This window comes from Pongo abelii, chromosome X (assembly GCF_028885655.2).
Source record: "Pongo abelii isolate AG06213 chromosome X, NHGRI_mPonAbe1-v2.0_pri, whole genome shotgun sequence".
In the NCBI taxonomy this organism is placed as follows: domain Eukaryota; kingdom Metazoa; phylum Chordata; class Mammalia; order Primates; family Hominidae; genus Pongo; species Pongo abelii.
The window spans coordinates 15,821,239-15,846,623 of NC_072008.2; the positions used below are offsets into that span (position 1 = coordinate 15,821,239).

General features: G+C 42.1%; 1 protein-coding gene and 1 long non-coding RNA gene across 8 annotated transcripts in view; one reads left to right on the top strand and one right to left on the bottom strand.

Annotated features, from left to right (window-relative positions):
• The window catches only part of CA5B (carbonic anhydrase 5B), a 110,117-nt gene that overhangs the window by 71,805 nt on the left and 12,927 nt on the right, over positions 1–25,385 (top strand). For 6 of the 7 annotated variants that reach the window (XM_054544353.2, XM_063721193.1, XM_063721195.1 and 3 more), the window contains 3 exons: positions 2,990–3,186; positions 17,260–17,457; positions 25,196–25,314. In XM_054544353.2, the coding sequence (XP_054400328.1) occupies positions 3,045–3,186; positions 17,260–17,457; positions 25,196–25,314 (459 nt within the window). In that variant the 5' untranslated portion in view covers positions 2,990–3,044. Of the gene's footprint in view, positions 1–2,730; positions 2,889–2,989; positions 3,187–17,259; positions 17,458–25,195; positions 25,315–25,385 lie in introns of those variants that run through there. The other variant, XM_063721194.1, reaches the window with a different exon arrangement.
• Positions 12,956–22,126, bottom strand: LOC112130759 (uncharacterized). The gene is made up of 3 exons (XR_002912960.2): positions 21,956–22,126; positions 15,625–15,693; positions 12,956–14,213 (listed from the first exon to the last, which is right to left on the bottom strand). It is a non-coding gene; the product is annotated as an uncharacterized LOC112130759 (long non-coding RNA).

Genomic DNA, 25,385 nt, shown 5'->3' on the forward strand with positions numbered 1-25,385 from the left:
CCTAAACTGTAATTTCTAACCACTAGCTAAGTTGTTAGTCCTGCAAAGTTAGACTTGTCCCCACGCAAGAAGGGGGTCTTTTTGGGAAAGGGCTGCTATCAATTTTGTTTCAGAGTCACACCATGAACTGAATTCTTTCCCAAAGTTAGTTCAGCGTACGTCCAGGAATGAACAAGGACAGCCTAAAGGTTAGAAGCAACATGGAGTTGATTAGGTCTGATTTTATTCACTGTCATAATTTCCTCAGTTATAATTTTGCAAAGGCGGTTTCAGCATTGTAGTAAAGAAAGAGTTTAAGTAGACACGAGGCTGGCCACACCATGTGGGAGATGGAGTTAGTACTGAAATAATCTCCTCCAAAGCTCATAGGTTACGGGATTTTCAAAGGCGGTTTAGGGGAATGGGTGGAGGTGGCTAGGCTTGCTGCTGATTGTTTGAGGAGGTGAGATCAAAGTGTCCTTTGATTTCAAAAATACAATGAGGGATAAGTTGATACGATGTCTGGGAATTTGCTTCAAAATAAGCTGGGGAGGAAAAATGGCGGGGGCGGGTAGAAGAAGTATAAATAAAACTTGACTGGCCATGAACAGACAATTGTTGAAATGGAATATTGGGTACGTGGGTGGTTTTGTTATAGTGTTCTCACTATACTTGTATAAAATTGAAGTTTGCCGTAATAAAGTTTTTCTTTGTTAGGAAAAACAGAGCAGAGTGAGATTCTAAATTGAAGTTGCCAATGGCCTATTGTTCTTTAAGTCTGCTCAGTTAATTCAGTTAAGGAAGTTATTTGAAAACAGAGTGCTAATGACATGGCTTCGTTTTCTGGGGTAAATACCCTGGGTTTGGTGTCTCACACGGAGAAGATTAACGACACAGACACACACATGGAGTTCAGGAGAGGAAAGTTTAATAGGCAGAAGAAAGGAGAGAGGAGAGCAGTTCTCTCTCTTGTGAGAGAGGCATCCAAAAATGGGACAAGTGGCGGACTGCAGCAGATTTTATAGGCAGGCTTGAGGAGGCGGTGTCTGATTTACATAGGGGCCACAGATTGGTTCGGTTCGACCAGGTGTGACATTTCCATAGCACGCGGGAAGGCTGGTCGCCCCACCCTAATCTTATTTTGCAAAGGGGCTTTCTACTTGGCCAGTGCCATCTTGTCTGCTCCTTACTGTACACTTGGCTGGCAAAGGGAAGATTGAGCCGCCATTTTGAATATGCCTAGTCCTAAGTAGTATTTTTCTATTGGCACAACTGCCAGCATTCGCCTGTGCAAGCTTCCAGCTTGCTTGTCTATGTCTGCAGCTCAATTTTACAGGCTGCTCTTTGTTAGAAAAGAAAATGATTTGGGGGCTGCTTTTTATTAAAAGGAAAACCTTACTGAGGACTCCCATACCCTCACTATCTGCCTAAGTAATTTCTTCTTAACTCCTATATCACTATTATTTAGCTCAAGGCACCATCAAGATAATCCCTTGAAAGTTGATTACCAGGCCATGTTTGATATCCTGGGTCAAACATTTGCATCTCTTAAATAAGGTGCATTTTGACATACATGCTCCGTTCAAAAATGTGTATACACAAACACACAGATAAAACTATAAGCAGGCCAGATGCAGTGGCTCACACCTGTAATCCCAGCACTTTGCGAGGCCATTAAGCAGGAGGATTGCTTGAGTCCAGGAGTTCGAGACCAGCCCAGGTAATATAGTGAGAATCCCCCCAACCCCCATCTCTAAAAAAAATAAAGTTAGCCAGGGATGGTTGGGCACAGTGGCTCACACCTGTAATCCCAGCACTTTGGGAGGCTTGAGGTGGGAGGATCACTTGAGATCAGGAGTTCAAGACCAGCCTGGCCAACATGGTGAAACCCTATCTCTATGAAAAATACAAAAAAGAGCCTCTGCACAGGCCGGAGGGAAAGAAAGGAGTTGGAAGACCTGAAGCCCACGTAGCTGGTGAGCAGGCAGGAATGCAAATGGATGTGAGGCCGAGATCTTAGCAGGCCCACAGCACATGGCCTTGCAGCCACACCACAGTCATGGTTGCACAAATGATGTCCTGAACATCTGTTTGAATGTGTCTCAAGTACTCAGACTAAACACTTCTAAATCTGTACTGGAATGAATGTGTAACCAAGAAGAACTGATTTTTTTTTTTTTTTTTTTTTTTTTTTTTCAGAATTTCAGAATGGAATAGGGATAGTTTTCAGGGAAAATGGATGAAGCAGTATTGTGGTGGGGAAAGTGTTCAAAGTTAATATTACCATAATTTCAGAACACCATAGTGAATACCTTGGAAAGCATCATCTTCATCTTCTGAGACTTTGACTGTGACCATGTGAAAGGTAGAGAGAGAATTCAGGATTAACTTTGTCTGTTTTCCCATGTTCAAGGGCCATTGTGTTACACCTAAAATTGGCAAAGAATCATAGATTATATTTAAGCTCAGATTTCAAAACTGCCCATGACTATTTTGGCGGGATGTATCCTGGGTTTTTTGTTTTGTTTTTGTTTTTATTTTTGTTTTGTTTTGTTGTTTTGTATGCAATCTAGATGCAGATGTTTGTTTTTAGTCAGACAGCCTGGAGGGAGCTTTAATGTTGGGGTTCTTCGTACATGTAAATACCCTGCTGGATAATTAATTGGGATTTCCTGGAGCAATGTTTTTTTTTATTTTAAGAAACTGTACTGTAAACAGTTTTTCATTCTTGTGGATAAAGAGAAGCTTTTCTCTGGATTTCTAATATTTGCCAACCCCGAGGGAAAGGCAAAGCATGTGAGTCAGTCCTGAGGACCCTCCCTGCCCTCCACTGAGGGGACCAATGAGTTTGAGGAACAAGAGTGGATAAACCGTTGACTCTCATCTGCCTTCCCTCCCTTCTCCTCAGGGTGTGTACTGCTAGTCTGAATATTGTCCTACTTAGAGGTTTCTCCATCATCTTAAGTTTCTGTTGTTTACAGCTTTCCCTCCTCTGCCCTCATCCCTCTAGATAATATTAAGTTCCTGCAACTTAACTGGGAATTGATCAAGATTTCAAGCTAAAGATGGTGGTGATGAACAGCCTGAGGGTCATTCTTCAAGCCTTTCCAGGCAAATTGCTGTGGAGAAAGTTCCAGATTCCGAGATTCATGCCAGCGAGGCCCTGCAGCCTCTATACTTGTACTTACAAAACCCGGAACCGAGCCTGTGAGTACACCACTTCCTTAAAGAGAACAAAAAGGGCTCCAGCCTGAGTGACAGAGTGAAATCTCATCTCTTAGAAAAAAAGAAAAAAGAAAAGAGGGAGCAAGTGTGCAAGAGCAAAAATACTCGTCTTTATAATAATCACACATGTTAAACATTTGTAGCTATGCTGTCTTTGGCTTTCCAGTGTAGGATTATATGCCTTATGAACTGTGAGAATAACTGTTTCTCTATTGATTCATGAAAGTAAATGTAGAATATTTTCTTGACTAATTTTAGCATGTTAAAATGATGTCATGCAGAAACTGGACAAGAGACAGATCCCGGTTTTTAATATTTTGGAACCTGTTGTTTATTATTTCTTGGTAGCAATTGTCTTTTTTTTTTCTTTTAAACAAAGGTTGATCCACAAACCACAAATTATTTCTGGGAACCTTAAGTTTCTGGAAGTTGCATGTAAATGTTTGTAAACAGTTTACTAGCTTCAACGTTCTAGAATGTTCTGTCCTGAGTTAGGAATTACTGAGTTAATTCTAGCGGATCAGTTTGCAAGTGTGTGCTCTGCTGTAAGGATGGAAGATTGAGTGAGGCAGGAAATGGCCTTCCTCACACCTCTCTCATCTTGTTCCCCTCCTGGAAATACAAGGCGTTGCCCATGTCCGGATGTGGCAGGGATTCTCCACTGCGGCATGATGGACATTGAGGATGGATCATTGTGTGTGGTGGGGGGTTGTCCTGTGCCCTGGAGGGTCTTTAGCAGCATTCCTGGCCTCTGCCTACTAGTTGCTAGTAGCACCCTCATGAAGCTATAACAACCAAAACTGTCTGCAGACGTTGCCAAACATGCTCTGCGTGACTGCCCTAGAGAGGGCAGTTGAGAGGATGGGAAAGGATAATGTGTGTATTTGTGGGACAGATAACTTTGAGTTCATGGAGAGATGAAATGGCTAAGTATTATCATTAAGGAGGAATTTTTCATGTTTTCCATTATTTAAAAAACATTGGCACAGGGTTTTCAAATGTTGGGCTGCACTGAGGTCTAGGTTTCTCCCCTTTTGTGTTTATTTTCTTTGACCCCATATGCACATGATAAAAAGACTGAGTAAGAATGGAATGCTTGTAAATTAGTAATGCTAATCTAGCTACATCCAAGGGCTTGAAACTGCTCCACAAATATATTTTCACTGTAAGTTTATTTTGTTTCCTTCAACATTGACTGTGTTCTTTTTCAAATGAACGGACCAGAGGCATAATAAATTTCTGGTTGCTAGGTGTGGCTTCCTACAAACATGCCACATCCTACCGAGACTGGCTTATTCTGAACACTGGCATTTTGTGGTCTGGGGTTTATGTTGGAAAATATTAGTAGTTTTGCTTTTTTTTTTTTTTGACAGTTGAAATTAAACATCCAAATCCGGTATGCGTACGTAGTCAGGATAGTTTGCTGCTTTTAGTGCTGACAAAAAAAAAAAAAAAAAACAGTAGTGGCTTCGGGAGGGGCAGCTTTACTTGGTGAATTTCCCACAACAGATGACATGTTCTTGTTTCTAAGTTACTAGGAAAAACAGGGGACAGTCACCATTTGATTTTGTTTGTAGCATATTACTCTGTTCCAACCTGTTTGCCCCAAGAATAATATTGTGGTCTTTGCTGCTCTGGGCCTTTGAGCAGGTCCTATAGTGTTCTGGACCCTCATCTGCTTAATTGTAAAGACAATTCTCATTGTTTCTGACAGCTCAGTACCCCAACAGAAGGCCAGTGTACACTTGTGACCAATAATGACCCCAGATTCTTGAGGGTTTGAAAAGATAACGTGTTAATGAAAAGAGCCAAATTCTAGAATATTTGAAGAGTTTCATTCTGAGCCAAATATGAGTGACTGTGGCCCATGATACAGCCTCAAGAGGTCCTGAGAACACATGCCCAAGGTGGTTGGGTTACAGCGTGGTTTAGGGAGACAGAAGTTACAGGCAAGACATAAATCAATACACGTAAGGTATACATTGTGAGGACGAAACTCTGATTTTTTTTTTTTATCTTGCCCAAATTCCTATCTAAGGGGTCTGGGGAGTCATGCCCCACAAATCATAAATTCTCGCCAGATGGGTTTTATTTAACCCTATATATCGTGATTTACTTTCCAAGCTGACTTCGGCATAACATTACAAGATGAAGAAGAAAATCAAAATATTTTACCCCAAAACATGTTTCTTTGCCATATTTTGAAATAGCCCTGCAAAGCTGTTCTCTGTGGGGGAAAATTTGTATCTGTAAAGAATCTCTGTTAACATAGCTAGATCTTTTTTTTCCAGACCCTCCCTATCCTAAAGAGATTAACAAAGATCTGAATAGGAAATATTTCTCGTCTGTTGTCTCTAAGGGCAGCCACTATAAGACTTCAAAAGAACTTTGGTCTCCACAATCTTTATCTTAACCTGAACATTCCCTTTCTACCAATCCCAGGTCATTAGACAAACTCAACCAATTGTCAACCAGAAAATGTTTAAATTTACCTATAGCCTAGAAGCCCCCCACAACCCCCACCCCAGCTTTGAGCTGTCCTGCCTTCCTGGACCAAACCAATGCATTTCTTAAATGTATTTGATTGATGTCTCATGCCTCTCTAAAATGTATAAAAACAAGCTGTACCCTGAGCACCATGGGCACATGTTCTCAGGTCCTCCTGTGGGCTGTGTCACAGGCCACAGTCACCCATATTTGGCTCAGAATAAATCTCTTCAAATATTTTACAGAGTTCGACTCTTTTTGTCAACACCTGGTTTGGCCTGGAAAGGTAGGATACCTCTAAGCAGGGGCTTACAGGTCATAAGTAAGTGGATTCAAAGATTTTCTGTTTGGCAGTTGGTGGAAAAAGTTAAGCTTTGCCTAAAGAGTTGAAGTCAACTGAAAGAAATGCTTGAGTTAAGATAAGGGGGATTGTAGAAGCCAAGGTTCTTGTTATGTAGATGAAGCCTCCCAGTAGCAGGCTTCAGAGAGATTAGATGGTAAACATCTCTTATGGGACCTTAAAAGGTGTCAGATCTCTCCTGGATCAGGAAAAGACCTGGAAAGGGACAGGGGCTCTCTACAGAATGCACATTTCTCCCACAAGGGATGGCTTTGCAGGGCCATTTCAAAATATGTCAAAGAAATATATTTTGGGGTAAGGCTGGGTGCAGTAACTCACACCTGTAATCCCAGCACTTTGGGAGGCCGAGGCAGGTGGATCACCTGAGGTCAGGAGTTCAAGATCAGCCTGGCCAACATGGTGAAACCCCATCTCTACTAAAAATACAAAAATTAGCCAGGTGTGGTGGTACGCACCTGTAATCCCAGCTACTCAGGAGGCTGAGGCAAAAGAATCACTTGAACCCAGGAGGCAGAGGTTCCAGGTGAGCTGAGATCACGCCATTGCACTCCAGCCTGGGCGACAAGAGCGAAATTCTCTCTCAAAAAATAAATAAATAAATTTTGGGGTAAAATACTTTGATTTCTTTGAGAGCCTGCTGTCTGTCATGTGATGCTATACCAGGGTCAGGTTGGAGGTGGGTATTTTATTTCTTCAGAGATTCTGTTATGTCAGTCTTATGATCTCTATTTGAGTGTTAATGCTGGTCAGTTGTGCCTAAACTCTAAAGGGAGAGGATATAATGAGGTATGCCCAACCTCTCTTCCCTTCATGGCCTGAACTAGTTCTTCAGGTTTCTTTGGGATCCCCCTGGCCAGGGTAGGGGGGACCCATTCAGTCCGTTGGGGAGCTTACAATTTCATTTCTGGTTCTCATGTGCAAAGTCCTTAGCTAGTGATGTCACACAGTGAGGACTCAGTGTTGGCAGCTACTTCTGGTACTACAATTGTTATCATCATCATAGGCTCAGTGCCTGTCTCAGATGTTTAAATCTGACCATTTTAAGAGGAGGCAAAGCAAAATAAGGAGTGAATGAAAGTAGGAGGTTGTGGCAAATTCAGAAAGCAGCATTTCAGGTCAGCCCTGTGCTCTATGCTCATCATATCTTTGAATCTTTGGCTGTCAACTCAGATTGCTGTTTGCTGTTATCTCAGGTAGCAGACAGTAACTGTTGATAGTCCTAACTTTGGAGACTTGTAATATAATAAGATAAAGATAAAAGCCTATACCTATTATCCAGTGTGGAAATAAAATCAGTTTCCCTTAGGTATCATCTGGTGAAATTTAGTCTAATGGTCACATAAACAGATTGAGGCATGAAATCGTAGACCATAGGAAAGTGCATTTAATAATTCTTAATTGAATGAAATATAAAGAATATCAGGTAAAATGGAAATGATACTGATTTGTTATTCCAATGATTCTTAATGTTGATGATCTCCCTACTTGTAGAAGAAAGAGAAACATGTTAGGATAATAGGGACTAAAGAAGCCAGCAGTGTATAAAATGTAGCCACTAACCCCATGTGGGTATTTACATGTAAATTTAAATTCATTAAATTTTTATAGCTACATATGCCTAGATCTTAATATACTGGACATTTCTATCATCAGAGGAAGTTCTATTTGACAGCAGTAATCTATATCATAACTGTACTGTGTTTGAAAGTTATTATTTCTCCAATTAATTTTGAAGAATACAAATAAAGCCTGGAGAGTAAGAAAAAGTTTGTTTTGCAGTGTTTTCACAAAGAATTCTGAAATATAGACTCAGGATGCCCCTAGATTGTCTTTTATTAACATGCAAATAACCTTAAGAAAAAATGAGCTGATTAAGAGCCACTTAGAATTGCATTAATGGCCTCAGGGTTATCTTCAGCTGCCTGGGACTGACAAATAGCCCTGGAACTGACCAGGGAATGTGGGCTTTAGTCTCCTGTGCTGATAACTGCACAGGTATCCTGTGGCTAATGGACTCGGCATCCAAGTTCCTTTTATAGCCCTGATGATGCTCTAACAAGGCAATTTGTGATTCTGCGATCATCCTCAACCAAGTCATATGGAGGGTCCTTGTGTATACACCCATCACTGCATTAAGGCCAAGGCCTACACGGATATCTTCAGTAACATGAGGAAGTAGCACATAGAAGGGCAGTGCATAGCATGGGACCAGATAAAAAGCACATGAGGACATAAGGCAATGCTTTCTGGTAGATAAATAACATAAGCCACAAATATGAGCCATATGGGTCATTCTATATTTTCTAATAGGCCAGGTACAGTGGCTCATGCCCGTAAGCCCAGGACTTTGGGAGGCTAAGGTGGGATGATCGCTTGAGGCCGGGAGTTTGAGACCTGCCTGGGCAGCATAGCAACACCCCATCTCTACAATAAAATAAAATAAAAATATGAGTAATTCTATATTTTGTAATAACCACATCTTAAAAAGTGCAAGTAAACAGGTCAAATTAATTTGACTAGTATGCTTTATTTAACCAAATATATCTAAAATATTATCACTTTAACATGAAATGAATATAAGAATTATAAATGAAATTTTAATATTATTTATTTTGTACTGAGCCTTCGAAGTTCCTGGTATTGTACATTTATATAGTACATCTCAATTTAGACTAGCACACAGGGACAGTGCTACCATATTGGGGAGCTCAGGAACAGAGAGAATAGGTGTTGAGGAGTAAAAACAGATGAAAGATGCTTTATTTAAGGTGGGAGTGTCAGAGAAGGGGCTTGAACTGACCTTGAAAGCCTAGTAGAATTTTAAGGAACAAACGAATAACAGATACATACGATTAGGTGAACCTAAGAGGTGTTCAGGGTAAACCAGCTTGCCTGGTAGAGAGATGGTGGTTGTGAGGTAATGGGTAGAGAGCCTTGGTATCAATTTGTTTGGTTTTCTGTATCAGTAAAATAAGCATTTAGTACCTCTTCTGTGCCTTGTACCAAGTAAAGCCCAGGAGACTATAGAAAAAGTGGAGGACACAGACCTCATGGACTTGGAGTTGACACAGGCCCTTTGGGCAGATAAAGCAAGCACAGATTACCTGAGGAATGGTTGGATGCTAAATGGTGTGAAAGCAAATTCAGTGTGTGTTCAGAAAAAGCAAAGCTCAGAGTGGTTGGAGAGTATGTCATCAGGGAGATAAGACTTGAACTGGAAAAGATTTCTATAAGTGTTAAGGAAAAGGAAGGGCTTCTAAGCACAAGCCAAAGTGGGACTAAAGGCCAGGCATGGGGGCTCATGCCTGTAATCCTAGCACTTTGGAAGGCCAAGACAGGAGGATAGCTTGAGCCCAGGAGTTCAAGACCAGCCTGGGCAACATAGCGAGACCCTATCTCTACAAAAAATTTTATTTAAAAAGTTTTTAGCCGGGTGTGGTGGCTCACGCCTGTAATCCCAGCACTTTGGGAGGCCAAGGCGGGTGGATCACGAGGTCAGGAGATGGAGACCATCCTGGCTAACAAGGTGAAACCATGTCTCTACTAAAAATACAAAAATTTAGCCGGGTGTGGTGGCAGGCACCTGTAGTCCCAGCTACTCAGGAGGCTGAGGCAGGAGAATGGCATGAACCCGGGAGGCGGAGCTTGCAGTGAGCCGAGATTGCGCCACTGCTCTCCAGCCTGGGCAACAGAGTGAGACTCCATCTCAAAAAAAAAAAAAAAAAAAAATTTAAAAACCAAAATGGACAGCTGGGTGCGGTGGCTCATACCTGTAATCCCAGCACTTCGGGAGGCCAAGGCAGGTGGATCACGAGGTCAGGAGTTCGAGACCAGCCTGGCCAAGATGGTGAAACCCCATCTCTACTAAAAATACCAAAAATTAGGCCAGGTGCGGTGGCTCACACCTGTAATCCTAGCACTTTGGGAGGCCGAGGCGGGCAGATCACAAGGTCAAGAGATCGAGACCATCGTGGCTACTGAAGAAGACATGGTGAAATCCCGTCTCTACTAAAAAACAGAAAAATTAGCTGGGCGTTATGGTGGGTGCCTGTAGTCCCAGCTACGCGGGAGGCTGAGGCAGGAGAATCGCTTGAACCCAGGAGTCGGAGGTTGCAGTGAGCTGAGATCACGCCACTGCACTCCAGCCTAGCGACAGAGCGAGACTCAAAAACAAACAAACAAGAACAAAAAAAACCCACAAAAATTAGCCGGGCATGGTGATAGGCACCTATAATCCCAGCTACTCGGGAGGCTGACGCAGGAGAATTGCTTGAACCCAGGAGACAGAGGTTGCAGTGAGCCGAGATCGTGCCACTGCACTCTAGCCTGGGTGACAGAGCGAGACTCCATCTCAAAAAAAAAAAAAACCCCAAAGTAGACATAAACTTATGTAGGTAGGCAGTTGTAAGAAGAGTAGCATGCTAAGGGGAATAGCATGACAAGAAAAGTAGCATAGGAACACCAGAGTTTGGGAAGAATGAGGAAAATGAGATTAGATAAGTGAGATGGGTTCTAATAGGAAAACCTGGGCATTGAACATAGAAGTTACAACTTGATATACTGTCTTTAGCATAGGAGCAATGTGACAAAGGTGGTTATTTAGGAAAATTGCTGAGTGGCAGAACTCAGGAGTAGAGGAGAGTTAGAAAAGAGGAAAAGCAACCAAGAGGCTTTGTATGAAGTCTGGGGGTTAGGGTTCTGAACTAGGCTGCTGTTCTGGGCAAGGTGAAGAAGAGATAAACCTGAATGATTCTTAAAGAAAAATAATGAAATAAAGCAAAAAGGAGAAGCGAACTGTCTTATTCTGTTTTGGCTGCTGTAACAAAGTACCTCAAACTGGACAATTTATACACAACAGAAATTTGTTGCTCACAGTTCTGGAGGCCAGAAGTCCGAAAAACCAAGGTGCCAGTAGATTCAGTGTCTGATGAGGGTTCTCTTTGCTTCAAAGAATTTGCCTTCTTGCTGCATCCTCACACGGTGGAAGGAGCTCAGAAGCTTTCTCAAGCCTCTTTTATAAGGTTATTAATCCCGTTCATGAGGGCTCTGCCTTCGTGACTATGTCACCTTCCAGTGGCCTCAGCTCTTAATACCATCACCTTGGGGAAAAGGATTTCAGCGTGTGCATTTTTGGGTTTTATTTTTTTATTTTTATTTTTATTTTTTGAGACAGGGTCTTGCTCTGTTGCCCAGAGTGGAGTGCAGTGGCACAATTTCAGCTCACTGCAGCCTCCACCTCCCGGGTTCAAGAGATTCTCCTGCCTCAGCCTCTCAAGTAGCTGGGACTACAGGTATGAGCCACCACACCCAGCTAATTTTTTGTATTTTTACTAGAAATGGTGTCTCCCCATGTTGGCCAGGCTGGTCTCAAACTACTGACCTCAACTGATCTGCCCACCTTGGCCTGCCAAAGTGTTGGGATTACAGGTGCAAGCCACCGCTGCCTGGCTAAATTTTGAGGAGACGCATACATTCACACCATAGCACAAATCTTCCCAGTGATGCTCCTCATCTTATTCCATCCACAAGTATTGACCGAAAGCCAGCTGGCTTACAGAGCAGTGAGGAAGGCAGATAATTAGACCCATATGCATATAATTATAACTGCACCTATGTAATAAATGTCATGAAAGAAAAATCGGAGTGCTATGATTTAAAAATTATAATATGAAGTGATTGTATTATAAGAGAGTAGCCAGAGATCACTTTGTCAAGGTGACAATTAAGCCCAAGACCTAAAGATAATGGGAGCCAGCCCTGAGCCAAATGAGGGGTAATTGATTTCTGTGGAGGAGGAGCACGAAGAAAGGGACTAAGGCAGGAATGAGCTTTCCATGTTTCAAGGGCTGAAAGAAGGACAGTGCCAAAGCTGGGGAAATAGGTGGTTGCAGCAAACTGAATGTTCATGACCCCCTAACATTTGTGTGTTGAAATCCTAACCCCTAAGGTGATGGCATTAAGAGGTGGGGCTTTGGGGAGGTGATTAGATCGTGAGGGCAGAGTTCTCATGAATAGGATTAGTTCCCAATATAAAAGAGACCCCAGAGAGCTCCCTCGTACCTTCTACCATGTGAAGACAGCAAGGAGGCTGTCTATGAACCAGAAGGTAGGCCCTTGCCAGACACCCAGTCTGCTGGTGCCTTGATCTTGGACTTCCCAGACTCCAGAACTGTGAGAAATATATTTCTCTTATTTATAAGCCACCTAGTCTATGACATTCTGTCATAGCAGGCTGAATGGACTAAGACAGTGCTAAAGAACAAAATAAATCAAACCTAGGACTACTCATATAAACAACTAAAATCAAGCACTTCCTCAACATGGAATCCTCTGCAGGGCTTTTGTTGCCCATCAGCTACAAATTACTGACACCTTTTTTTTTTTTTTTTTTTTTTTTTTGAGATGGAGTCTTGCCCTGTTGCTCCGGCTAGAGTGCAATGACACAATCTCAGCTCACTGCAACCTCCACTTCCCGGTTTCAAGCAATTCTCCTGCCTCAGCCTCCCTGAGTAGCTGGGATTATAGATGCGCACCACCACGCCCAGCTAATTTTTTGTATCTTTAGTAGAGACGGGGTTTCATCATGTTGGCCAGGCTGGTCTTGAACTCCTGACCTCAGGTGATCCGCCTGCCTCGGCCTCCCAAAGTGCTGAGATTACAGGCATGAGCCACTGCACCCGGCCGACACTTTCTTAATGATGGTATGCCTTTGTTAACATAAACCACGGTTGATAAAATCACTATCTGTTTATTTCATTTTCCCTATACAGGAAGAACCTGAAAATGAAGCTTCTGTTAGACCACTTAATCATCTTATTTTTGAGGTAAAATATGAGCAACTACCAGGAAATTGTTTTGATCTGATTTTTGCTTAAATAGAGGAAAAGGAAGGGAGTAGGAGAGAACAAAAGTGTCAGTTTATCTTTAGCAAAACAAACCCTTGGCAAAAAATTGGCTTCAGTAAGGGGGCAGTGACCAAGGACCCCCTCCCCCACAGTGAGTTGGATGTCTAACCTAGATGGTCTAGTTTAGTAAAGGAGGAGGTGGGTAGGAGGAAAGAAAACCTGGAAGCTGAACTTGTAAACTCAAGGGCATAAACTGATCGTGTCATTATGGTCATTAAAGAGCAATTGAAGGAACAGGCCCAGTTTTCTTGGGCTGGTATTTGCGTGAGTGTGAGTGTTGATACTTCCCATTTCATGAATGAGATGGGGAACAATTAAGGATGACCAAGGTGTCGTCTTAGGGGCCTAATCACTCCAGTTCTTCCCTAGTCGTCATAGGAGACCCTCATTGAATGGCTTTGAAGAGTGTGAATTCTCAAATTATCAGCCACAGTCTGAGTGTCTCAGAGGGGAAGGTGCATAGTCCCTTTGTGTCAGGAATCTTTAAAAACAGAATCAGGGCCTTTCAAGGGCTTTCTAGAAGTTAAAAAATTAACACAATTTGAATCATTTTTCAGATCATTTGAATCCTTTCAAATCATTTGAATTTGAGCTTTTTCCCCCCCAGCAATGGCAGTTGGATACGTTACAGGGCATATGTTTATTTTATTTTTTATTTTTGCCTTTAAAAGAGATGTTTATTCATGATGAATATGAATCTAAGTGTTTGGGTGGATATAACAGAACCAAATGTAACAGAAATTTAAGATCATCTTTCCCTCTAAGATGAAAAATATGGTATATGATATGTTATTGGATAAAATTACTAAACATTTTTAGACCCTGAGGTTGTATGTGTTATGACGTTGGCTGCTGCATAGTTGCCATGATTGCTTTTTCAAATTGTTAATTTCTTTCTTTTTTAAAATTTCTATTTTTATTTTACATTCAGGGGTTACATATGCAGATTTGTTACATGGGTGTATTGCATGGTGATGAGGTTTGGGCTTCTATTGATCTTGTCACCCAGAAAGTGAACATAGTACCTAATAGGATGTTTTCCAGAAGGGCATATGTTTAATAAGATACCACAGGGCAACAAAAAAGGAGGAAGATGTGGCTCCTGCCCACAAGGAATTTGCATTCTAATTAGATTATGACAGTATGGCCCAGATTTCATTTCAGATGTGCCAGTTCATGTGCATTTTCCATTTTAGTTTTCTGAAACAGAGACTTCTTGTTCTTTAAAGTTCTTGTTCTTCACAAGTCGTTTTATACTAAGGAAAAAAAAAAAAACAAAACCAGAACATTGGGTTCAGACCTCTCCAGAGATGAGAGTACTGCATTATATGAAGAAATAGAAAGAAAAGAGTATTATGAGTTTGCATGCACCTTTTATCTTTAGACCAGGGTTTCTCAACTTTGGCACTATTGGCTTTTGGGTCAGGATGGTTCTTTGTCTTGTAGGAGCCCATCCAGTGCATTGTAGGATCTTTAGCAGCATCCCTGGCCTCTAAGCTCTAGATGTCACTAGCACCCTCTCCCAGTTTTGCCATCCGAAAATGTCTCCAGACATTGCTAAATGTTTTTGGGGGACTGAATTGCTCTCTCTGTTGAAAACCACTGATTTAGGCACTCTCAGGAGAGCTCTTTGTCTGTATTGCTGGAGCACTTTTATAAATAAAACAAAACAAAACAAAACACTAAGGTTAAGATACTGACTTAACGGTCAGGCGCAGTGGTTCACGCCTGTAATCCCAGCACTTTGGGAGGCCGAGGTGGGTGGATAACTTGAGGCCAGGAGTTCAAGCCCATCCTGGCCAACACGGCAAAACCCCATCTCTACTAAAAATATACAAAAGTTAGCCGGGTGTGGTGGCATGCACCTGTAATCCCAGTTACTCAGGAGGCTGAGGCAGGAGAATTGCTTGAACCCAGGAGTTGGAGGTTGCAGTGAGCCAAGATCATGCCACTGCACTCCAGCCTGGGAGACAGAGCAAGACTCCGTCTAAAAAAACAAACAAACAAACAAAAAAATATATTGACTTCCAGCTTTCAGCAATTACTGAAGGAAGAGGATTATCTGCTCTGTCAGAGTAAACCAGAGGCAGGTTTCTGCTTTTTATGGAAATAGGAGATGATACTGCCATACATGAGGGATTTGACAGAGTAACAAAACAACTACCTTAGTTTCATCCTTATTCTTTTTTTTTTTTGAGACAGAGTCTTACTCTGTCACCCAGGCTGGAGTGCAGTGGCACAATCTCGGCTCACTACAACCGCCATCTCCCGGGTTCAAGCGATTTTCCTGCCTCAGCCTCCCGAGTAGCTGGGACTACAGGCGTGTGCCACCACACCCGGCTAATTTTTAATAGAGACAGGGTTTCACTGTGTCTCGATCTCCTGACCTCATGATCCGCCAAAGTGCTGGGATTACAGGCGTGAGCCACTGTGCCCGGTCAGTCTCATCCTTATTCTTAGTGGTGGGGCGAGATGCAGAGCGTTGTTGGTAATGATTTCCCTCATGTTTCTCCTAGTTTTCCTGTTGTTCTTGATTCTACCCATCCGTGGTACTTCTAAAAGACAGGGAAATGGACCACCCCAAACTGATATACATTGGTTCTGCTCATCACACATGGGGATCTCAACAGGCCACTCTGTGTTATCAGCAAGTCTGCTGATACTTACCAGGGACTTGCTACAGAGACCTGGTGCTTGACTCTGGAAGAAAATCAGCATCAGCAATGTCTTCAGTGCCTGTGGAGGATAAATTATATGTGTACACCTTAATAGATAATCTCCACTTCCCTGTGACACACTGCAACCTCCAGGGACCTTAGCAATGCCGATGTTCTACCCAGGTTTTGCAGGATGGCTGCCTGGTCCTCAGAGTTTGCTTACATAGGAGGTGAACTCAACTCAGTACGCACAGTTATGTGGGGCGAGCATCTTACGGGATGCAGGCTACGCAAGTCTTTTTTTCTACCAGCCAACCAGTTAAACACTGACAATACTGATTCAATGTTTCCTTTCCCAAAGTTCTCCCATTTCCTTTTTTGAAAATAAATCTGTTATTGAAAATTAAATTAATTTGTCTTTGTATTTAAAGCCACTTTGGGGAGTTGGGGGTTGGGAAATTCTCAAGGAAGAAAAGAAACTCATTTATGAATACCCTATTTCCACATGGCACTAAACTCCATGCATTATACTGTGATCACAGCACTGATTGCACTTGGTTTAGGTGAGCTTAGTAGGCAGACTGAGATGTGTTGGTTTTGCAAGATGCCAAAATGCTATTCCTCTGCTAGGTGCTCTCTGACCTATCTTAATCCTCTACTTTTGTGTATCGATTAAACCCCTAAGTGGCTGTATTGGTCAGGGTTCTCCAGAAGCAGAACCAATAAGGTATATAGATAGAGAGATAGATGAGAGGGAATTTATTAGTGGAAATTGCTCACACGATTATAGAGGCTGGGAAGTCCCATGACAGGCCATCTGCAAGCCGGAGACCCTGAGATACTGGTAGTATGGGACAGTCCAAGACACAGGCCTCAGAACCAGGGAAACTGATGGTATAACTCTCAGTCTGAGGCCAAATGCCTGAGAACCCAGAGAGGTGCTGGTGTAAGTTCTGGAGTCCAAAGGCTGGGAAGCCTATAGCTGTTACCCAAGGACAGGAGCAGAAGAGTGTATCCAAGATCCAGCAGATAGATGGACACATTCAGTTTTTCCATGTTTTTGTTCTCTCTGGCCCCCCAGCAGTTTAGATGATACCTGCCCACATTGAGGGCGGATCTTTCCCACCTAGTCCACTCAGAATTACATGCTAGTCTCCTCTGTAAACACCCCCAGAGAAACACCCCAGGTTTCTAGGTATCCTTTAATCCAGTCAAGTCAGTACCTAAAAGTAACCATCATAGTGGCTAATTCCTAAGGCTTTTAGTTTCCATTAGCCCTGACAGGTTCTCCAGAAGTACAGTAGACAGGCTTTTTTTTTTTTTTCTTTTGAGACATGGTTTGGGTCTGTTGCCCAGGCTGGAGTGCAGTGGTGCGATCATGGCTCACAACAGCCTCGACCTCCTGGCTCAATCCTCCCACTTTAGCCTCCCCGGTAGCTAGGACTACAGGTGTGTACCACCACGCCTGGATAATTTTTTGTATATTTTGTAGAGACAGGATTTCGCTGTGTTTCCTAGGCTGGTCTCAAACTCCTGGCCTCAAGTGATCCACCCGCCTTGGCCTCCCAAAGTGCTGGGATTATAGGAGTGAGCCACCGCACTCGGTCCAACAGTCTTGATAATAGGCTGACCTGCTTTCTCTTAGTGCATCCACTCTGGGAGAGCGTGGACCTGGTTCCTGGGGGCGATCGACAGTCACCCATCAACATTCGGTGGAGGGACAGTGTTTATGATCCCGGCTTAAAACCACTCACCATCTCTTATGACCCAGCCACCTGCCTCCACGTCTGGAATAATGGGTACTCTTTCCTCGTGGAATTTGAAGATTCTACAGATAAATCAGGTGAGGGCAAGATCTGGTGGTCTTGTAAGGAGTTAAAGAAACAGTGTCATGTTAACACAGACACATCAAACTCTCTCCATGACAGTATTGACCTCTTTTTTATCAATGGCATGGAATTCATTGATCTTAACTTTTTGAATGTGTGAAAAAAAATTCCTTCTAGTTTTTATGCATATTTTCTTCAACTAGTATAGGTAGTATTTTTAATTAATAAATATATCTCTATCTCTCTATGTATAGATTTATAATTGGTATAGAGCATAGGTGTGAAATGGAAGTTTTGCCAGAAATTTATTTTGTATGTGTATATTGAATATGTACTAATTTTTTTCCTTTGCTTTTTGGCTTTATGAGAACTTTTACATTAAATAGTAGCATTGTTTAATCAATTTAACTTAGCAGATTACAATACACTTGAAATGGGGCCAAAAGGATATTCATGTGTGCATTAGGTTGCAAAGACTAGTCATATATTAGAGAAATGGAAACTTATGATCTGGTAATTTTGTTAAATAAACAGTGTTACCTACCTAGTTTAAAAGAAACACAATTTAAAAGAGTTTTTAAAATTCAAATATTATATTGATTTTGAATCTTTTTTTTAACCTTCATGGATATAAACTAATGTGAATGATTTCAAAGTTTACCTGAAACTTATAGTGTCTATGGAAGACAGAAGGTGGTTAATTTTGTGAAGATTTATTTTCCCTTTTTTTTTGTTTGCTTGTTTGTTTTACTGCATTTGATGATGTCAAATAGTCCAAATTAGTCTCAAAATAATTATTATTTGGAATAGTTTAAAGTAGTTATCAACCAGTGGTAATTCTGCCAACTTCCCCCATGCCCCTCCATATCCCTCACTCCCCGCTGCAGGATCCGAAGGCGTTTTTCATTGTCACAACTTGGGAAATTAGATTGGCATCTAGTGTGTCAAAGTCAGGGATGCCACTAAAGATCCTACAGTGCGCCGGATATCCTTAACAAAGAGTTATCTAGCCTCCAATATCAATAGAGCTGAAGCTGAGAAATCTTGATCTCAAAGAAACTTGTTTTCTCTCATGAATGTTAGGAAATGAGTCCTTAAAAATGATAATGAGGCCAGGATCTGTGGCTTAGCCTGTAATCTCAGCACTTTGGGAGGCCGAGGTGGGCGGATTGCCTGAGTTTAGGAGTTCGAGATCACCCTGGGCAACATGGTGAAACCCCATCTTTACTAAAATACAAAGCATTAGCCGGGCGTGGTGGTGCATGCCTGTAATCCCAGCTACTCAGGAGGCTGAGGCAGGAGAATTACTTGAACCTGGGAGGCAGAGGTTGCAGTGAGCTGAGATTGCGCCACTGCACTCCAGCCTGGCATCAGGGTGAGACTCTGTCTCAAAAAAAAAAAAAAAAAAAAAAGAAAATATTCACTCCTGCGTTTATCCTGGCTCTGAGTCTCAACTGTGTCTTTGTTTTCTTTGTATTTTCCTAGTGATGCTCTGATACTTAGACATGGCACTCTGGCCTAACTACAAACAGACTGCTCCTCCAGTGGGCTTAATCTCTCTCTGGTTTTCTCCCTTCTGATATGTGTCTCTGCTGTGATTCAGAAGGTATTTGAGTCTGTCTAAGAATTTAGGTGTCTCCATGCCTCCAACTTTCCTTTCTCCTCCATGGTATGACACAGCCCCAAAACCATGAACATCTTACTTTCATATCTCAAAGTAGGAAGTTCTTTTTCCTCCCAGATTCATGGGCATCTTTCTTTCACCCCCTTTTTTTGCGTAAAGTTATTTATTTAAATTTTATATCTGTGAATTCACAGGTTGATGTGTTTCATTATATTGTTTCCAATTCTCTTAAAGTAACTTACTACACAAGTAAAAGCATCTTGTACCACATAAAACCATCTCATGTGCCATGCTTTGGGAAACATTGTTTAAGGCCATCTGGGTCTGTTGGTGGAATAGCTAGAGAAGGGAGGAATAAAAAAGATAAGAAAGAAAAATGATACTGATATATGTTCTTTTAAAATATATGTAGTGGGTATAAGTTTAGTTTTGTTTTGTTACATAGATATATTGTGTAGCGGTGAAGTCTGGGCTTTTATTATACCCCTCATCATGCATCTTTCTTAATTTCCCCAAAACTCTAGAGTGTGCCCCCTTCTCAACTGGAAGCCCATAATATTACCTTGTTTATACGGATTCCAGAAATCTTCAAAACAACAAGCTAAATTCCTGTGTTCTGGATGACTGTCTGGCACTCTGGTGAGCTCTACTTGTCCCCCTTGGGGCTCTACCATTATCCCTGCCAGATGTAAACTAATGGGCAGACCCAGTCTATAGGATACCAACTCTCATCCATTTACTCTGCATGCATAGCAATCCTTTTGAATTCTCAACCCCATCTAGGGCCCTAGCAGTCTGCTTTCTTCTGGGCATCCTTGGTATTGCTCAGCTTTCTAAAGCCCTTGACAGTATAGGGACTGTCTGTTGCCAATATATCATTGCTTCATTGAGTTGGAAGTCTTAGAAAGTTGCTTAATGAGTTTCTTAACTAAGTGACTTGAGCCCAAGAACTTTCAGGGCAAATAGCTGTTTTATCTTTTAGTCCTCTCTTTTTCTTTTGAACAATAGATTCTAGAATTCTTTTTTTTTTTTTTTTTTTGAGACAGGGCCTCACTCTGTTGTCCAGGCTGGAGTGCAGTGGCATGATCGCAGCTCACTGCAGCCTCAACCTCCTGGACTCAAGCAATCCTCCCACCTCAGCCTCCCGAGTAGTTGGGACCACAGGCATGTACCACCACGCTCAGCTAATTTTTTTGTTTGTTTGTTTGTTTTTGTTTTTGAGACGGAGTTTTGCTCTTGTTGCCCAGGCTGGAGTGCAATGGCGTGATCTCGGCTCACTGCAACTTCTGCCTCCCGGGCTCAAGTGATTCTCCCACCTCAGCCTTCTGAGTAGCTGGGATTACAGGTGCCTGCCATACACCCTGCTAATTTTTGGTATTTGTAGTAGAGACAGGGTTTCACCATGTTGGCCAGGCTGGTCTCAAACACCTGACCTCAGGACCTCAGGTGATCCACCTGCCTCGGCCTCCCAAAGTGCTGGGATTACAGGTGTCAGCCACTGCACCTGGCCTTCTTTTTTTGAGATGGTGTCCACTCTGTCACCCAGGCTGGAGTGCAGTGGCGTGATCTTGGCTCACTGCAACCTTCACCTCCTGGCTTCAGGCAATTCTCCCGCCTCAGCCTCCTGAGTAGCTGGGATTACAGGCACATGCCATCACACCTGGCTAATTTTTGTATTTTAGTAGAGACGGTTTTCACCATGTTGGCCAGGCTGGTCTCAAACTCCTGACCTCAAGTGATCTGCCCACCTTGGCCTCCCAAAGTGCTGAGATTATAGGTGTGAGCCACTGCACCCAGCTCCGGCTAATTTTTGTATTTTTTGTAGAGATGGGGTTCCTGAGATCAAGTGATCCTCCCACCTCGGCCTCCCAAAGTGCTTGGATTATAGGTATGAGCCACCGAGCCAGGACTCAAGAATTCTTATCTACCCATTTGCATGAGTAATCTTAGATGGAAAACAAGTCATCCACGTTTTTGTCATAATAGCTTCTTTTTAGATACCTACAAACCCAACTGACTAAATCACCCCTTGAACCTGTCTTCCCTAGGAGTGTGAGTCACACACTTACCAAATATGCAAGAAAAATTGTAGAGAGTTTGCTAATTTTTTTCTTGTTTGGTTAGAAAGAACTAAAACTGATAGCCGTTTTAAATTATGCTTTAATAATTATTTTCTTTAAGATAGCATCAATTTTTAGTAATTACCTAATTTTCTCTCTCTCTCTCTGTCTCTCTCTTTTTCCACCTTTCAGTGACTGCCTCTTATTTCCTGTTTATTCTTCGCTGCTATTTCCCCATGTTGTTGCAAAACAATCAATAGCATGCAAAGAGGAAAAAAAGAGTGAATGAACATAAAAATAAAAAGTGAAAGAAAGCAAGACATTTTAGAAACAAAGAAAGGCAAGAAACAATTCTAGAAAAGTAAAAACCTAATAAATATCGATGTCTATAAATTTCAAAGAAAAAACCCTAAGAAATGCTGCCACAGTGTGCTTTGTGAGGATTGGAATAAAGTGCAAGGAAAAGGAGCTGGGGAAGGTATGTGACAAAAACATCATATCAGTCCTTTTGGGATGCAGCTAAAGCAGTGCTTAGAGGGAAATTTATAGATGAAAATGCCTATAATAGAGAAGAACTTTCTCAAGTCAGTATCTCAGCTTTCCACCTTAAGAAACTAGAAAAAGAAGAACAAACTAAACCCAAAAGCAAGTAGAGAGAAGGACATAATAAAGAACGAGCAGAAATCAGTGAAATCAAAAGTTGGTTCTTTGGGAAGATCAACAAAGTTCACCAACTTTTAATTGGTGGAGACCAAGAAAAAAATAAAAGACAGAAGACTCAAATTACTAAACTCTGGAATGAAAGAGAGGACAACATGACCTACCTACCTTAATAGGATTATAAGAGAAGGTATGTGAACATCTCATACCGCAGTCCTCTGCTGGGTGTTGTTTGGTATTTGGTTCCCCTGAGTAGGACACCGTTACTGATTTGAATGAGTGCATATAAGAGAGTCGAAATACTGTGGGGAAGGGTACTAAATTGTCCCTGGATGATCCCTGTCAATTATCATCTCCTCTGGAATTCCTCTTATTGGCACTGTCAACAGGCATTAAAGAGATGGAGAGGTGAGTGCCTTTGTTCTCCTCCTCAGGGTGCTTCCTGCTCCATCCTGCTTCCCTGACTTTACACTTCTTTGCAGCAGTGCCAGTGAACCTAGTAAGAATGCTTTCACAAACATTTTAAGTTCTCCTTCCTTGTTTTTGGTCCTACATTTACTTTAAAACACACGTACACAGTTTAAAACACACGTACACAGTTTAAAACACACACAGTTTAATGATTTTTAAAGGAAATTTACAGAGTTGTGCAACCATCACTATAATCTAATTTTAAAACATTTCCATCACCCCAGAAGCATTCCTCGTGTCCATTTCCTGCATTTGCTTTTATTTATGTGGGTTCTGTGTATTTCCTTTCTCTTCACCATCCCTTTCTCTGTCAGCTCCTTCTCTTTCACATTGAAAAATAAAAGGAGGGAGTGAATATTACAGATTGCTTACTACCAGCCAGACTCTCTGCTGAATGTTTTATATTTGTTATGTAATTTTTTACAAGTTTAATCCTTTCTCATCTTAGAGCATGGAAAGAATAAAATATCAGGCCAAGCATGGTGGCTCACGCCTGTAATCCCAATACTTTGGGAGGCCGATGTGGGTGGATCACTTGAGGTCAGGAGTTCGAGACCAGCCTGGCCAACATGGTGAAACCCCTTCTCTACCAAAATACAAAAATTATTCGAGCATGGTGGCACACGCCTGTAATTCCAGCTTCTCGGGGAGGCTGAGGCAGGAGAATCACTTGAACCTGGGAGTTGGAGGTTGCAGTGAGGCGAGATCGTGCCACTGCATTCCAGCCTGGGCAACAGAGTGAGACTCTGTCTCAAAAAAAAAAAAATAAAATAAAAGAATAAAGTAAAATATCAACAACCTCAAATACATCAGTATATATTTATTTGATATATGTTATGACTGCTCTGCTTTCCAATTCACTATCTTCTGTCTACCTGCCCCATTTCTTTGTTTCTTTCTTTTTTTTCTGTAGAGACTGGGTCTCACTGTGTTTTTCAGGCTGGTCTCAAACTCCTGGCCTCAAGTGAACCTCCCACCTTGGCCTCCCGGAGTGCTAGGATTACAGGTGTGAGCCACTGCTGGGCCTGCCCCATTTCTTGATGACTATATTTCCTTCTTTCCTGCATTCATCTGCCCCACCCAACCCCACCTTTTTCCTTTAATCTTGCTGAGGTTACCAGTGACATCCCAGTTAACTAGCCTGACAGCTGCTTGACAGTCTATTTCTCTCTCTCTTTCTTTCCTTTCCTTTTCTTTTCTATGTTTTATTTATTTTTATTTTTTAGAAAGAGTCTTTCTCTGTTGCCCAGGCTGGAGTGCAGTGGCGTGATCTTGGCTCACTGCAAGCTCCATCTCCCAGGTTCACGCCATTTTCCTTCCTCAGCCTCCCAAGTAGCTGGGACTACAGGCACCCGCCACCATACCCAGCTAATTTTTTTTTTTTTATTTTTGGTAGAGACGGGGTTTCACCATGTTAGCCAGGATGGTCTTGATCTCCTGACCTCATGATCCGCCCGCCTCAGCCTCCCAAAGTGCTGGGATTACAGGCATGAGCCACCGCGCCGGGCCAAAAACATCTTATCTGGGCCAGGCGCAGTGGCTCAACTGCCTGTAATCCCAGCACTTTGGGAGGCTGAGATGGGTTGATCTCTTGAGCTCAGGAGTTCAAGACAAGCCTGAGCAACATGGCAAAACCCCATCTCTACAAAAAAAAAAAAAAAAAAAAAAGCCTGGCATGGTGGTGCATGCCTGTAGTCCCAGCTACTCAGGAGACTGAGGTAGGAGGATGGCTTGAGCCCAGGAGGCAGAGGTTGCAGTGAGCCGACATTGTGCCATTGCACTCCAGCCTGGGCGACAGAGTAAGACCCTGTTTCAAAAAAAAAACACCTGTCAATATTTTGCCTATAATATATTGGTAATAATTTGTGTGTGTGTGTCTGTGTGTTTGCGACAGAGTCCCGGTCTGTCACTCAGGCTGGAGTGCAGTGGCACGATCTCGGCTCACCGCAACCTCTGCCTCCTGGGTTCAAGTGATTCTTGTGCCTCAGCCACCTGAGTAGCTGGGACTACAGCAATGGGCCACCACGCCCAGCTAATTATTATGATTTTTTTTTTTTTTTAGTAGAGATGGGGTTTCACCATGTTGGCCAGGCTGGTCTCAAATTCCTGACCTCAGATGAGCCACCTGCTTCAGCCTTCCAAAGTGCTGGGATTACAGGTGTGAGCCACCAGGCCCAGCCAGTGTGTTTTTTCAATTGACATATTTGTATATATTTACCAGGTACAATGTAATCTTTTGATATATGTATGCACTGTGGAATGATTATATCAAGCAATGAAAATATCCATCACCTCACATGCTTACCATTTTTTTTTTGTAGCGAGAAAATCTACTGTTACTCTTTTAGTAATTTTGAAATGTGCGATACATTATTATCAACTATGGTCACCATGCTGTGCAATACATCTTGAAAACATATTCTTCCTAACTGAAACTTTGTACCTTTTGACCAACATCTCCCAGGTGATCATTTTTGACTTGCAAATGTCCTATTCCATTTCAATGAAAGGGAAAGCAACACTAGTATCTTCAAAACTTGAAAAGCAAAGTGTCTGTGCATAAAAAAAGAAAGATCCTTTTATCCCCATATTTCAGTATTATAAAGTCATGTTGGATAAATGTGCTGAGAGAAATTTGCATTTTATTGCACACAAAAGAAAACTGGACACAATAATATAGGATATAAAATTAAGTCAAGAATTGGCCTTTAACAATTGTTTGTAGCTTGTTATGTAGTTAAATCTTGATGTTATTTGGTCTTGCCCTTATACGTGCATTGACTTCATGAAAATCAAATTTATAATCACTTGTATATAATTCAGTGTAATCCATTTAAGACAGTTCACATGGAGGGTCCACTGGAGATTTGGCCTTTCACCCACATTCCCCCACTGCACAAATAACTCTTCCCTGAATTGTTGGATGTGCCATTTTAGTGATCAAGGGAGGACCCCTGGAACACAACTACCGATTGAAGCAGTTCCATTTTCACTGGGGGGCCATTGATGCCTGGGGTTCTGAGCACACCGTGGACAGCAAATGCTTCCCAGCAGAGGTATGTTGAGAAGGTCAGGAACAGTGACAATTGTAGAGAAGTGGGGATAATTCTGAACTTTTAGTTGTAAG